General features: G+C 31.5%; 1 protein-coding gene across 1 annotated transcript in view; it reads left to right on the forward strand.

The window, feature by feature from the left end:
• Window positions 1-17169, forward strand: part of LOC127506647 (proprotein convertase subtilisin/kexin type 5) — a 55192-nt gene that overhangs the window by 9269 nt on the left and 28754 nt on the right. Inside the window, exons 5-6 of the mRNA XM_051883290.1 lie at window positions 14334-14479; window positions 16785-16979. Coding sequence (XP_051739250.1) covers window positions 14334-14479; window positions 16785-16979 — 341 coding nt within the window. The remainder of the gene's footprint in view (window positions 1-14333; window positions 14480-16784; window positions 16980-17169) is intronic.

Below are 17169 nucleotides of genomic sequence, written 5' to 3' on the forward strand. Positions count from 1 at the left end.
TGTGACTTTTCATCTCACTTTTTTTCTCGCAATTGTGTGATATAAAGTCAGAATTGAGAGTTATAAAGTCAGAATTGCATGATATAAAGTCAGAATTGCGTGACATAAAGTCATAATTCATGATATAAAGTCAGAATTGCGTGTTATAAAGTCAGAATCTCAAGTTATAAAGTCAGAATCTCAAGTTATAAAGTCAGAATTTCATGATATAAACTCAGAATTGCGTGATATAAAGTCAGAATTGCGAGTTATAAAGTCAGAATTGTGTGATATAAAGTCAGAATCGTGTGATATAAAGTCAGAATTGCGTGATATAAAGTCAAAATTCTGTGATATAGTCAGAATCATGTAATATAAAGTCAGAATTGCGAGTTATAAAGTCAGAATTGCGTGATATAAAGTCAGAATTGCGAGTTATAAAGTCAGAATTGCGAGTTATAAAGTCAGAATTGCATGATATAAACTCAGAATTGCATGATATAAAGTCAGAATTTTGAGTTATAAAGTCAGAATCGTGTGATATAAAGTCAGAATTGCGTGATATAAAGTCAGAATTCTGTGATATAGTCAGAATCGTGTAATATAAAGTCAGAATTGCGAGTTATAAAGTCAGAATTGCGTGATATAAAGTCAGAATTGCGAGTTATAAAGTCAGAATCGTGTGATATAAAGTCAGAATTGCGTGATATAAAGTCAGAATTCTGTGATATAGTCAGAATCGTGTAATATAAAGTCAGAATTGTGAGTTATAAAGTCAGAATTGCGAGTTATAAAGTCAGAATTGCGTGATATAAAGTCAGAATTCTGTGATATAGTCAGAATCGTGTAATATAAAGTCAGAATTGTGAGTTATAAAGTCAGAATCGCGAGTTATAAAGTCAGAATTGCATGATATAAAGTCAGAATTGCGAGTTATAAAGTCAGAATCGTGTGATATAAAGTCAGAATTGCGTGATATAAAGTCAGAATTCTGTGATATAGTCAGAATCGTGTAATATAAAGTCAGAATTGTGAGTTATAAAGTCAGAATTGCGAGTTATAAAGTCATAATTCGTGATATAAAGTCAGAATTGTGTGATATAAAGTCAGAATTGCGAGTTATAAAGTCAGAATTGTGTGATATAAAGTCAGAATTGTGTGATATAAAGTCATAATTCGTGATATAAAGTCAGAATTGTGAGTTATAAAGTCAGAATTGTGTGATATAAAGTCAGAATCGTGTGATATAAAGTCAGAGTTGTGAATGATGAAGTCAAAATTGCGAGTTATAAAGTCAGAATTGCGTGATATAAAGTCATAATTCGTGATATAAAGTCAGAATTGCGTGATATAAAGTCAGAATTGCGAGATATAAAGTCAGAATTGTGTGATATAAAGTCATAATTCGTGATATAAAGTCAGAATTGCGTGATATAAAGTCAGAATTGTGAGTTATAAAGTCAGAATTGCGAGTTATAAAGTCAGAATTGCGTGATATAAAGTCATAATTTGTGATATAAAGTCAGAATTGTGTGATATAAAGTCATAATTCGTGATATAAAGTCATAATTGCGTGATATAAAGTCATAATTCGTGATATAAAGTCAGAATTGCGTGATATAAAGTCAGAATTGCGAGTTATAAAGTCAGAATTGTGAGATATAAAGTCAGAATTGTGTGATATAAAGTCATAATTTGTGATATAAAGTCAGAATTGCGAGTTATAAAGTCAGAATTGCGTGATATAAAGTCATAATTTGTGATATAAAGTCAGAATTCGTGATATAAAGTCAGAACTGTGTGATATAAAGTCATAATTTGTGATATAAAGTCAGAATTGCGAGTTATAAAGTCAGAATTGCGTGATATAAAGTCATAATTTGTGATATAAAGTCAGAATCGTGTGATATAAAGTCAGAGTTGTGAATGATGAAGTCAAAATTGCGAGTTATAAAGTCAGAATTGCGAGTTATAAAGTCAGAATTGCGTGATATAAAGTCATAATTCGTGATATAAAGTCAGAATTGCGTGATATAAAGTCAGAATTGCGAGATATAAAGTCAGAATTGTGTGATATAAAGTCATAATTCGTGATATAAAGTCAGAATTGCGTGATATAAAGTCAGAATTGTGAGTTATAAAGTCAGAATTGCGAGTTATAAAGTCAGAATTGCGTGATATAAAGTCATAATTTGTGATATAAAGTCAGAATTGTGTGATATAAAGTCATAATTCGTGATATAAAGTCATAATTGCGTGATATAAAGTCATAATTCGTGATATAAAGTCAGATTTGTGTGATATAAAGTCAGAATTGTGTGATATAAAGTCATAATTTGTGATATAAAGTCAGAATTGCGAGTTATAAAGTCATAATTTGTGATATAAAGTCATAATTCGTGATATAAAGTCAGAATTGCGTGATATAAAGTCAGAATTGCGAGTTATAAAGTCAGAATTGTGAGATATAAAGTCAGAACTGTGTGATATAAAGTCATAATTTGTGATATAAAGTCAGAATTGCGAGTTATAAAGTCAGAATTGCGTGATATAAAGTCATAATTTGTGATATAAAGTCAGAATTCGTGATATAAAGTCAGAATCGTGTGATATAAAGTCAGAATTGCGTGATATAAAGTCAGAATTGTGTGATATAGTCAGAATCGCGTGATATAAAGTCAGAATTGCGAGTTATAAAGTCATAATTGTGTGATATAAAGTCATAATTCGTGATATAAAGTCAGAATTGCGTGATATAAAGTCAGAATTGCGAGTTATAAAGTCAGAATTCTGTGATATAGTCAGAATCGCGTGATATAAAGTCAGAATTGTGTGATATAAAGTCAGAATTGCGTGATATAAAGTCAGAATTGTGTGATATAAAGTCAGAATCGCATGATATAAAGTCAGAATTGTGTGATATAGTCAGAATCGTGTGATATAAAGTCAGAATTGTGTGATATAAAGTCAGAATTGCGAGTTATAAAGTCAGAATTGCGAGTTATAAAGTCAGAATTGTATGATATAAAGTCAGAATTGTGTGATATAGTCAGAATCGTGTGATATAAAGTCAGAATTGTGTGATATAAAGTCAGATTTGTGTGATATAGTCAGAATCGTGTGATATAAAGTCAGAATTGCGAGTTATAAAGTCAGAATCGTGTGATATAATTTGGAATTGCGTGTTATAAAGTCAGAATTGTGTTATATAAAGTCAAAATCGTGTGATATAAAGTCAGAACTGTGTGATATAGTCAAAATCACGTGATATAAAGTCAGAATTGCGTGATATAAAGTCAGAACTGCATGATATAAAGTCAGAATTGCATGATATAAAGTCGGAATCGTGTGATATAAAGTCAGAATCGTGTGATATAAAGTCAGAATTGCGTGATATAAAGTCAGAATTGCAAGTTATAAAGTCAGAATTGCATGATATAAAGTCAGAGTTGTGAATGATAAAGTCAAAATTGCGAGTTATAAAGTCAGAATTGCAAGGTATAAAGTCAGAATTGTTAGTTATAAAGTCAGAATTGCGAGTTATAAAGTCAGAATTGCGAGTTATAAAGTCAGAATTGTGTGATATAAAGTCAGAATTGCGAGTTATAAAGTCAGAATTGTGTGATATAAAGTCAGAATTGTGTGATATAAAGTCATAATTCGTGATATAAAGTCAGAATTGTGAGTTATAAAGTCAGAATTGTGTGATATAAAGTCAGAATCGTGTGATATAAAGTCAGAATTGTGTGATATAAAGTCATAATTCGTGATATAAAGTCAGAATTGTGAGTTATAAAGTCAGAATTGTGTGATATAAAGTCAGAATCGTGTGATATAAAGTCAGAATTGTGTGATATAAAGTCAGAATTGCGAGTTATAAAGTCAGAATTGTGAGTTATAAAGTCAGAATTGTGTGATATAAAGTCATAATTCGTGATATAAAGTCAGAATTGCGTGATATAAAGTCAGAATTGCGAGTTATAAAGTCAGAATTGTGAGTTATAAAGTCAGAATTGTGTGATATAAAGTCATAATTCGTGATATAAAGTCAGAATTGCGTGATATAATGTCAGAATTGCGAGTTATAAAGTCAGAATTGCGAGTTATAAAGTCAGAATTGCGTGATATAGTCATAATTCGTGATATAAAGTCAGAATTGTGTGATATAAAGTCATAATTCGTGATATAGTCATAATTGCGTGATATAAAGTCATAATTTGTGATATAAAGTCAGAATTGCGAGTTATAAAGTCAGAATTGTGAGATATAAAGTCAGAATTGTGTGATATAAAGTCATAATTCGTGATATAAAGTCAGAATTGCGTGATATAAAATCAGAATTGTGAGTTATAAAGTCAGAATTGCGAGTTATAGTCAGAATTGCGAGTTATAAAGTCAGAATTGCGTGATATAAAGTCATAATTCGTGATATAAAGTCAGAATTGTGTGATATAAAGTCAGAATTGCGAGTTATAAAGTCAGATTTGTGTGATATAGTCAGAATCGTGTGATATAAAGTCAGAATTGCGTGATATAAAGTCAGAATTGTGTGATATAGTCAGAATCGCGTGATATAAAGTCAGAATTGCGAGTTATAAAGTCATAATTGCGTGATATAAAGTCATAATTCGTGATATAAAGTCAGAATTGCGAGTTATAAAGTCAGAATTCTGTGATATAGTCAGAATCGCGTGATATAAAGTCAGAATTGTGTGATATAAAGTCAGAATTGCGTGATATAAAGTCAGAATTTGTGATATAAAGTCAGAATTGCGAGTTATAAAGTCAGAATTGCGTGATATAAAGTCAGAATTTGTGATATAAAGTCAGAATTGCGAGTTATAAAGTCAGAATTGGGTGATATAAAGTCAGAATTTGTGATATAAAGTCAGAATTGCGAGTTATAAAGTCAGAATTGTATGATATAAAGTCAGAATTGTGTGATATAAAGTCAGAATCGTGTGATATAAAGTCGGAATTGTGCGATATAAAGTCAGAATCGTGTGATATAAAGTCAGAATCGTGTGATATAAAGTCAGAATTGTGTGATATAAAGTCGGAATCGTGTGATATAAAGTCAGAATTGCGAGTTATAAAGTCAGAATCGCGTGATATAAAGTCAGAATTGCGAGTTATAAAGTCAGAATTGTGAGATATAAAGTCAGAATTGTGTGATATAAAGTCATAATTCGTGATATAAAGTCAGAATTGCGTGATATAAAATCAGAATTGTGAGTTATAAAGTCAGAATTGCGAGTTATAGTCAGAATTGCGAGTTATAAAGTCAGAATTGCGTGATATAAAGTCATAATTCGTGATATAAAGTCAGAATTGTGTGATATAAAGTCAGAATTGCGTGATATAAAGTCAAAATTCTGTGATATAGTCAGAATCATGTAATATAAAGTCAGAATTGCGAGTTATAAAGTCAGAATTGCGTGATATAAAGTCAGAATTGCGAGTTATAAAGTCAGAATTGCGAGTTATAAAGTCAGAATTGCATGATATAAACTCAGAATTGCATGATATAAAGTCAGAATTTTGAGTTATAAAGTCAGAATCGTGTGATATAAAGTCAGAATTGCGTGATATAAAGTCAGAATTCTGTGATATAGTCAGAATCATGTAATATAAAGTCAGAATTGCGAGTTATAAAGTCAGAATTGCGTGATATAAAGTCAGAATTGCGAGTTATAAAGTCAGAATCGTGTGATATAAAGTCAGAATTGCGTGATATAAAGTCAGAATTCTGTGATATAGTCAGAATCGTGTAATATAAAGTCAGAATTGTGAGTTATAAAGTCAGAATTGCGAGTTATAAAGTCAGAATTGCGTGATATAAAGTCAGAATTCTGTGATATAGTCAGAATCGTGTAATATAAAGTCAGAATTGTGAGTTATAAAGTCAGAATCGCGAGTTATAAAGTCAGAATTGCATGATATAAAGTCAGAATTGCGAGTTATAAAGTCAGAATCGTGTGATATAAAGTCAGAATTGCGTGATATAAAGTCAGAATTCTGTGATATAGTCAGAATCGTGTAATATAAAGTCAGAATTGTGAGTTATAAAGTCAGAATTGCGAGTTATAAAGTCATAATTCGTGATATAAAGTCAGAATTGTGTGATATAAAGTCAGAATTGCGAGTTATAAAGTCAGAATTGTGTGATATAAAGTCAGAATTGTGTGATATAAAGTCATAATTCGTGATATAAAGTCAGAATTGTGAGTTATAAAGTCAGAATTGTGTGATATAAAGTCAGAATCGTGTGATATAAAGTCAGAGTTGTGAATGATGAAGTCAAAATTGCGAGTTATAAAGTCAGAATTGCGTGATATAAAGTCATAATTCGTGATATAAAGTCAGAATTGCGTGATATAAAGTCAGAATTGCGAGATATAAAGTCAGAATTGTGTGATATAAAGTCATAATTCGTGATATAAAGTCAGAATTGCGTGATATAAAGTCAGAATTGTGAGTTATAAAGTCAGAATTGCGAGTTATAAAGTCAGAATTGCGTGATATAAAGTCATAATTTGTGATATAAAGTCAGAATTGTGTGATATAAAGTCATAATTCGTGATATAAAGTCATAATTGCGTGATATAAAGTCATAATTCGTGATATAAAGTCAGAATTGCGTGATATAAAGTCAGAATTGCGAGTTATAAAGTCAGAATTGTGAGATATAAAGTCAGAATTGTGTGATATAAAGTCATAATTTGTGATATAAAGTCAGAATTGCGAGTTATAAAGTCAGAATTGCGTGATATAAAGTCATAATTTGTGATATAAAGTCAGAATTCGTGATATAAAGTCAGAACTGTGTGATATAAAGTCATAATTTGTGATATAAAGTCAGAATTGCGAGTTATAAAGTCAGAATTGCGTGATATAAAGTCATAATTTGTGATATAAAGTCAGAATCGTGTGATATAAAGTCAGAGTTGTGAATGATGAAGTCAAAATTGCGAGTTATAAAGTCAGAATTGCAAGGTATAAAGTCAGAATTGCGAGTTATAAAGTCAGAATTGCGTGATATAAAGTCATAATTCGTGATATAAAGTCAGAATTGCGTGATATAAAGTCAGAATTGCGAGATATAAAGTCAGAATTGTGTGATATAAAGTCATAATTCGTGATATAAAGTCAGAATTGCGTGATATAAAGTCAGAATTGTGAGTTATAAAGTCAGAATTGCGAGTTATAAAGTCAGAATTGCGTGATATAAAGTCATAATTTGTGATATAAAGTCAGAATTGTGTGATATAAAGTCATAATTCGTGATATAAAGTCATAATTGCGTGATATAAAGTCATAATTCGTGATATAAAGTCAGATTTGTGTGATATAAAGTCAGAATTGTGTGATATAAAGTCATAATTTGTGATATAAAGTCAGAATTGCGAGTTATAAAGTCATAATTTGTGATATAAAGTCATAATTCGTGATATAAAGTCAGAATTGCGTGATATAAAGTCAGAATTGCGAGTTATAAAGTCAGAATTGTGAGATATAAAGTCAGAACTGTGTGATATAAAGTCATAATTTGTGATATAAAGTCAGAATTGCGAGTTATAAAGTCAGAATTGCGTGATATAAAGTCATAATTTGTGATATAAAGTCAGAATTCGTGATATAAAGTCAGAATCGTGTGATATAAAGTCAGAATTGCGTGATATAAAGTCAGAATTGTGTGATATAGTCAGAATCGCGTGATATAAAGTCAGAATTGCGAGTTATAAAGTCATAATTGTGTGATATAAAGTCATAATTCGTGATATAAAGTCAGAATTGCGTGATATAAAGTCAGAATTGCGAGTTATAAAGTCAGAATTCTGTGATATAGTCAGAATCGCGTGATATAAAGTCAGAATTGTGTGATATAAAGTCAGAATTGCGTGATATAAAGTCAGAATTGTGTGATATAAAGTCAGAATCGCATGATATAAAGTCAGAATTGTGTGATATAGTCAGAATCGTGTGATATAAAGTCAGAATTGTGTGATATAAAGTCAGAATTGCGAGTTATAAAGTCAGAATTGCGAGTTATAAAGTCAGAATTGTATGATATAAAGTCAGAATTGTGTGATATAGTCAGAATCGTGTGATATAAAGTCAGAATTGTGTGATATAAAGTCAGATTTGTGTGATATAGTCAGAATCGTGTGATATAAAGTCAGAATTGCGAGTTATAAAGTCAGAATCGTGTGATATAATTTGGAATTGCGTGTTATAAAGTCAGAATTGTGTTATATAAAGTCAAAATCGTGTGATATAAAGTCAGAACTGTGTGATATAGTCAAAATCACGTGATATAAAGTCAGAATTGCGTGATATAAAGTCAGAACTGCATGATATAAAGTCAGAATTGCATGATATAAAGTCGGAATCGTGTGATATAAAGTCAGAATCGTGTGATATAAAGTCAGAATTGCGTGATATAAAGTCAGAATTGCAAGTTATAAAGTCAGAATTGCATGATATAAAGTCAGAGTTGTGAATGATAAAGTCAAAATTGCGAGTTATAAAGTCAGAATTGCAAGGTATAAAGTCAGAATTGTTAGTTATAAAGTCAGAATTGCGAGTTATAAAGTCAGAATTGCGAGTTATAAAGTCAGAATTGTGTGATATAAAGTCAGAATTGCGAGTTATAAAGTCAGAATTGTGTGATATAAAGTCAGAATTGTGTGATATAAAGTCATAATTCGTGATATAAAGTCAGAATTGTGAGTTATAAAGTCAGAATTGTGTGATATAAAGTCAGAATCGTGTGATATAAAGTCAGAATTGTGTGATATAAAGTCATAATTCGTGATATAAAGTCATAATTCGTGATATAAAGTCAGAATTGTGTGATATAAAGTCAGAATTGCGAGTTATAAAGTCAGAATTGTGAGTTATAAAGTCAGAATTGTGTGATATAAAGTCATAATTCGTGATATAAAGTCAGAATTGCGTGATATAAAGTCAGAATTGCGAGTTATAAAGTCAGAATTGTGAGTTATAAAGTCAGAATTGTGTGATATAAAGTCATAATTCGTGATATAAAGTCAGAATTGCGTGATATAATGTCAGAATTGCGAGTTATAAAGTCAGAATTGCGAGTTATAAAGTCAGAATTGCGTGATATAGTCATAATTCGTGATATAAAGTCAGAATTGTGTGATATAAAGTCATAATTCGTGATATAGTCATAATTGCGTGATATAAAGTCATAATTTGTGATATAAAGTCAGAATTGCGAGTTATAAAGTCAGAATTGTGAGATATAAAGTCAGAATTGTGTGATATAAAGTCATAATTCGTGATATAAAGTCAGAATTGCGTGATATAAAATCAGAATTGTGAGTTATAAAGTCAGAATTGCGAGTTATAGTCAGAATTGCGAGTTATAAAGTCAGAATTGCGTGATATAAAGTCATAATTCGTGATATAAAGTCAGAATTGTGTGATATAAAGTCAGAATTGCGAGTTATAAAGTCAGATTTGTGTGATATAGTCAGAATCGCGTGATATAAAGTCAGAATTGCGTGATATAAAGTCAGAATTGTGTGATATAGTCAGAATCGTGTGATATAAAGTCAGAATTGCGAGTTATAAAGTCATAATTGCGTGATATAAAGTCATAATTCGTGATATAAAGTCAGAATTGCGAGTTATAAAGTCAGAATTCTGTGATATAGTCAGAATCGCGTGATATAAAGTCAGAATTGTGTGATATAAAGTCAGAATTGCGTGATATAAAGTCAGAATTTGTGATATAAAGTCAGAATTGCGAGTTATAAAGTCAGAATTGCGTGATATAAAGTCAGAATTTGTGATATAAAGTCAGAATTGCGAGTTATAAAGTCAGAATTGCATGATATAAACTCAGAATTGTATGATATAAAGTCAGAATTGTGTGATATAAAGTCAGAATCGTGTGATATAAAGTCGGAATTGTGTGATATAAAGTCGGAATCGTGTGATATAAAGTCAGAATCGTGTGATATAAAGTCAGAATTGTGTGATATAAAGTCGGAATCATGTGATATAAAGTCAGAATTGCGAGTTATAAAGTCAGAATCGCGTGATATAAAGTCAGAATTGCGAGTTATAAAGTCAGATTTGTGTGATATAGTCAGAATCGTGTGATATAAAGTCAGAATTGCGTGATATAAAGTCAGAATTGTGTGATATAGTCAGAATCGCGTGATATAAAGTCAGAATTGCGAGTTATAAAGTCATAATTGCGTGATATAAAGTCATAATTCGTGATATAAAGTCAGAATTGCGAGTTATAAAGTCAGAATTCTGTGATATAGTCAGAATTGTGAGTTATAAAGTCAGAATTGTGTGATATAAAGTCATAATTCGTGATATAAAGTCAGAATTGCGTGATATAATGTCAGAATTGCGAGTTATAAAGTCAGAATTGCGAGTTATAAAGTCAGAATTGCGTGATATAGTCATAATTCGTGATATAAAGTCAGAATTGTGTGATATAAAGTCATAATTCGTGATATAAAGTCATAATTGCGTGATATAAAGTCATAATTCGTGATATAAAGTCAGAATTGCGAGTTATAAAGTCAGAATTGTGAGATATAAAGTCAGAATTGTGTGATATAAAGTCATAATTCGTGATATAAAGTCAGAATTGCGTGATATAAAATCAGAATTGTGAGTTATAAAGTCAGAATTGCGAGTTATAGTCAGAATTGCGAGTTATAAAGTCAGAATTGCGTGATATAAAGTCATAATTCGTGATATAAAGTCAGAATTGTGTGATATAAAGTCAGAATTGCGAGTTATAAAGTCAGATTTGTGTGATATAGTCAGAATCGTGTGATATAAAGTCAGAATTGCGTGATATAAAGTCAGAATTGTGTGATATAGTCAGAATCGCGTGATATAAAGTCAGAATTGCGAGTTATAAAGTCATAATTGCGTGATATAAAGTCATAATTCGTGATATAAAGTCAGAATTGCGAGTTATAAAGTCAGAATTCTGTGATATAGTCAGAATCGCGTGATATAAAGTCAGAATTGTGTGATATAAAGTCAGAATTGCGTGATATAAAGTCAGAATTTGTGATATAAAGTCAGAATTGCGAGTTATAAAGTCAGAATTGCGTGATATAAAGTCAGAATTTGTGATATAAAGTCAGAATTGCGAGTTATATAGTCAGAATTGGGTGATATAAAGTCAGAATTTGTGATATAAAGTCAGAATTGCGAGTTATAAAGTCAGAATTGTATGATATAAAGTCAGAATTGTGTGATATAAAGTCAGAATCGTGTGATATAAAGTCGGAATTGTGTGATATAAAGTCAGAATCGTGTGATATAAAGTCAGAATCGTGTGATATAAAGTCAGAATTGTGTGATATAAAGTCGGAATCGTGTGATATAAAGTCAGAATTGCGAGTTATAAAGTCAGAATCGCGTGATATAAAGTCAGAATTGCGAGTTATAAAGTCAGATTTGTGTGATATAGTCAGAATCGTGTGATATAAAGTCAGAATTGCGTGATATAAAGTCAGAATTGTGTGATATAGTCAGAATCGCGTGATATAAAGTCAGAATTGCGAGTTATAAAGTCATAATTGCGTGATATAAAGTCATAATTCGTGATATAAAGTCAGAATTGCGAGTTATAAAGTCAGAATTCTGTGATATAGTCAGAATCGCATGATATAAAGTCAGAATTGTGTGATATAAAGTCAGAATTGCGTGATATAAAGTCAGAATTTGTGATATAAAGTCAGAATTGCGAGTTATAAAGTCAGAATTGCGTGATATAAAGTCAGAATTTGTGATATAAAGTCAGAATTGCGAGTTATAAAGTCAGAATTGCATGATATAAAGTCAGAATTGTGTGATATAGTCAGAATCGTGTGATATAAAGTCGAAATTGTGTGATATAAAGTCAGAATCGTGTGATATAAAGTCAGAATCGTGTGATATAAAGTCAGAATTGTGTGATATAAAGTCGGAATCGTGTGATATAAAGTCAGAATTGCGAGTTATAAAGTCAGAATCGTGTGATATAATTTGGAATTGCGTGTTATAAAGTCAGAATTGTGTTATATAAAGTCAAAATCGTGTGATATAAAGTCAGAACTGTGTGATATAGTCAAAATCACGTGATATAAAGTCAGAATTGCGTGATATAAAGTCAGAACTGCATGATATAAAGTCAGAATTGCATGATATAAAGTCGGAATCGTGTGATATAAAGTCAGAATTGCAAGTTATAAAGTCAGAATTGCATGATATAAAGTCAGAATCGTGTGATATAAAGTCAGAATTGCATGATATAAAGTCAGAGTTGTGAATGATAAAGTCAAAATTGCAAGTTATAAAGTCAGAATTGCGTGATATAAAGTCATAATTCGTGATATAAAGTCAGAATTGCGAGTTATAAAGTCAGAATTCTGTGATATAGTCAGAATCGCGTGATATAAAGTCAGAATTGTGTGATATAAAGTCAGAATTGCGTGATATAAAGTCAGAATTTGTGATATAATGTCAGAATTGCGAGTTATAAAGTCAGAATTGCGTGATATAAAGTCAGAATTTGTGATATAAAGTCAGAATTGCGAATTATAAAGTCAGAATTGCGAGTTATAAAGTCAGAATTGTATGATATAATTTGGAATTGCGTGTTATAAAGTCAGAATTGTGTTATATAAAGTCAAAATCGTGTGATATAAAGTCAGAATTGTGTTATATAAAGTCAAAATCACGTGATATAAAGTCAGAATTGCGTGATATAAAGTCAGAACTGCATGATATAAAGTCAGAATTGCATGATATAAAGTCGGAATCGTGTGATATAAAGTCAGAATTGCAAGTTATAAAGTCAGAATTGCATGATATAAAGTCAGAGTTGTGAATGATAAAGTCAAAATTGCGAGTTATAAAGTCAGAATTGCATGATGTAAAGTAAGAATTGTGAGATATAAGCTCGCAAAAGTTTTTGCGAGATATAAACTCGCTATTCTGAGAAAAATATAAATATTCTGACTTTATAACTCGCAATTCCGACTTTGTCACACAATTCTGACTTTATAACTCGCAATTGAAAAAAAAAGTCGCAATTTCCTTTTTTATTTTTTTTTATTTAGTGGCGGAAACAAGCTTCCATAGAAAACTGATATTGGAATTATTGGAAAAAGCTTAAAAGTTTGGGGTTGAAAAGATTTCAACATGTTTTTGAAAGAAGTCTCTTCTGCTCACCAAGGATGCATTTCCTTGATGTAATATTATGAAATATTATTGCGATTCAAAATAAATATTTTCCATTTAATACATTTTACAATATAATTTATTCCTGTAATGCAAAGTTGAATTTTCAGCATCATTACTCTAGTCTTCAATGTCACATTTCTAGCTGCTATGCATCCAATAATCAGAAGATTGATTGGTCAATTTAAAGATTATGTTCTTCCCAAATGGTCTGTATAACAGATTTAAGAATCATGATAGAATTGTGACAGAAGACTTTGAATTAAATGCCCCACGGATGATCTTTCATTCTGATGTTTTCATTTATCAGAGGTCTATTGCAGAATGGTTGATTTGAAGGTTTGATGGCTGAATAATTCCAGCAGCACTGCCGAGGGCAGGTGTGTTGTGGTTTTGGGTTGGTGTTAATTTCTCTGGTGTGGTTAGTGTTCTCTGGTTACTGTTCACCCAGTCTCCCTCTGTCAAAACACTGAAACAAACTGCCCCAGGCTCCCATAGTCTCAACCTTCATTATGTCCCTCACCCTGAAGGTGGAGCTTGTGAATCAGAGTGTGTCTTTGATTCAAAAGTAAGTCTACAAAGAATTGCTGCTATGAAGCTGCTCCAAAGTCTTTGTAAGCAGGTTTTTCAAACAGGTCCAAGAGATAGAGGGGTATTGATTTTGTTCCAATTGATACTGAGGCAATATAAAGAGTTTTTCAACACTTTTGTGTGCATTATTTGAGTGCAATTATTTGAGATAGTTGAACCAGCAGCTCATTCATTCAATATTGCATAGAAAAAATGCTAGAGGGAAACTCCAACTAGCATTCTTTTTCAGCACAAACCATTGTTATTTTAGTATCATTGAGATACTAGTATAGTTTTTATTCATATTTTGGATGTTTTTATTTCTATATTCTTTTTCACTTTAATTTTAGTTAAAGGCTGTGCAAATTACTGTGTTTTGCCATTACCTGACAGAAAAAAGCTTAAATAGCTTCAATGTTCTATAATGGCTCATCCAAGCATGCTTATTCTACAACAGCCCTCAAATATTTTGTTGAAGGCCTGCTCACCTTTTAAACAATGCAGTCAATATGTGACAAGCCTTTTTTGTTTGTTATCTATCCATAAAGATACAGACACCAGTGTCGTCAGCACTGTCCCCAGAGGACCTATGAGGACCGGGGTAGAGGACTGTGTATCAGCTGCCTGGAGCCATGTGTGGACTGCCGGAGCGATGCCATGTGTCTCGCTTGCCAGAGCGGACACTTCCTGAACAGTGTGTACTCTACTTCCTCTGAATGCCTCACTAGAGTTTGCTCTCATTTTCCTGTCTAATAGCCATAGCTGTTTCAGTCACATTACTTTGGCTGGTTAAGTTTAGCCTTTAAAGCGTTCATTATTGTATAATGTTTATAAATGAAATCTATAATATATGTTGATATTACGTTAAAGCTGTTTTTGACTCCAGAGGGGTGAAACTACAGTCACTTATATTGAAACTCTGGAGAGTTTTGTTATGTCAATAATGCTAATATAAATTGTTATAGAAATGGCAATATATTTAATAATATTTAAATGTATATAATTTTTATATACTTTAAATATAATATTTAAAGGTGAAGTAATTCTGCAACACTTATGTCACCAAACAGAATTGAAAAAAAAAAAAAAAATTCCCAAACACTACCCTTTTGCCATTGGTCAACCAAACAGATTGTATTAAAAAACAATTAAAAAATAAAAAATGAACACTTTTTTTTTTTAAACTTCAACACTGTAAACCCGAATAAGTTGGCAAAACTCAAAAAATTTGAGGTAATCAGTTACATCAATTTTTTTAAGTTAAGAAATTCAAAGTTTAAGTAAGCAGAACTGGCAGATTTCAATTTTGTACTCGTATATTTTATTTGCTCTTAACTTGGAATTTTTGAGAAAGTTAATTCATACATTAAACTTAAAATTATCATGTAATCTTAACATATTTTATATAAGCAGACAGGAAGCAAAGTGGGAGAGAGAGAGGTGGGACTCGAACTCGGGTTGCCCGAAGCGCAATGGCGCTATATGTCGGCGCACTGCCCACGAGGCTTAAATTATATCTTAAATTATATTTTTAGTAGTGGAAATTTAGCTAGCATAACTAGCTAATTCAACAAATGCTAATTATTAACACAATGCTTTGATAAAATTAACATAGCATAGCAATTACTGAAAGAATACGGCGATACAGAACAGTAACCCCCCCAAAAACCCACATAACAGAAACTCTTCTAAATTGGGACAGCAAAGCATATAACACTACTAAATCCACCACTTAACATTAATCTCGCACAAAAAAAAAAAAAAAATTGCATTTATTCTCCCTTTCGACTGTCATGGCAAAGCATGCTGGGAAAAATAGAAAGCCCAGTTTCAGGTAAATTTAAGTTTGTCTAAATTAAAAGAAACAAGTTCAAAACAATGAAACAATTCAGATTACTGGTTGTTGAACTGGTTGTTGTTTATGATGTAACTTCCACAGCCAACAGATTTCACGTATTCATTATTACTTCCCTTTATTATCACGACACATCCAAATAAATACACTAATACTGCACGCTATACAAATTCTTATTCTAGCCCTTCCTCTTCCCCAGCACCACCTGCCTAGATCTGCTACAGGGGGTCTCAGCATGTTTCCATTCATTTTATGTTCTGAGTATTTAGCAGAAGCAAGTCGTAATTGTTTAATAATTATGTAAATATGGTTCAACAAGAAAAAGGTTGAGAATGCCTGATACAGCAGTGCATGTGCTTCAGAGAAAGGACACATTGTGCACAGCAGCACTTACTCGCCCACTCATTTGAATAGAAAATATGGGATGCAAATATAGTTAATGCAAAATATGAGTGGTTCATTCATGCAAATTAATATTCATGTTTTTGTGATTGTACACGATCATTCCAAAACTCACACACATCTACTTATTCTTAATTATTACTACAATAATATTCTATGAAATAACACAACTGACTCTTCGCAAATTTATGACCTGCGAACCGCTACTGTTCAAAAGTTTGGGGCCAGTAAGGTTTTATAATGTTTTTCAAAGACGTCTGTTCACCAAGGCTGAATTTATTTGTTCAAAAATACAGTAATATTGTGAAACGTGCCACATGATCCTTCAGAAATCATTCTAATATGCTGATTTGCTTCTCAAGAGACATTTCTTATTATTATTATCCATGTTAAAAACAGTTGTTATGCTTTATTTTTCATGAAAACTGTGCTATATTTTTTTCAGGATTCTTTGATAAACATTCTATTTGAAATAGAAATCTTATACATTATTTACTGTCACTTTGATCTATTTAATGCATCCTTGCTGAATAAAATTATTTATTTATTTTAATATATAAATAAAATGTACTGACCCCAATGTTTGAATATGTCACAATTGAATGCAGTACGTATTGTTCATAGCTGTGTTAGGTAAACTACTGTAAAAATCACAACACTAATTCAAGAGTAAACTGAAAATAAACAATTCTAAATAAGTCTTTGGATGTAAATTTACATCTTTTTGCATTCAACCTGTCAGATGGCACCTGTGTGAAGGAGTGCCCAGCAGACACATTTAAAGACACCAGAGGGTGGCGCTGTCAGCCTTGTCACAGCTCCTGTCTGACCTGCCATGGCCCTGGAGTGAGAGACTGCAACAGATGCAGTGGCTGGAGCCGCCCAGTTTACGGGAAGTGCCCGGTGATCAGCTGCCCAGAAGGCCAATATGTTGATGGTGAGAACTTCTACTATGTAATATAAGAACAATAAAAAAGAGTAAGTCTACCATCTGTTGCAAACGTGCTATTTAGTCTTTTATTTTCTTATATCTGTTACAGTTTGTGTAATACTGCCCTCTGTTGGTAGCACTACACTTAAAGGGTTAGTTCACCCAAAAATGAAATAAATGTCATTAATTACTCACC

The sequence above is a fragment of the Ctenopharyngodon idella genome, chromosome 24, assembly GCF_019924925.1.
Source record: "Ctenopharyngodon idella isolate HZGC_01 chromosome 24, HZGC01, whole genome shotgun sequence".
In the NCBI taxonomy this organism is placed as follows: domain Eukaryota; kingdom Metazoa; phylum Chordata; class Actinopteri; order Cypriniformes; family Xenocyprididae; genus Ctenopharyngodon; species Ctenopharyngodon idella.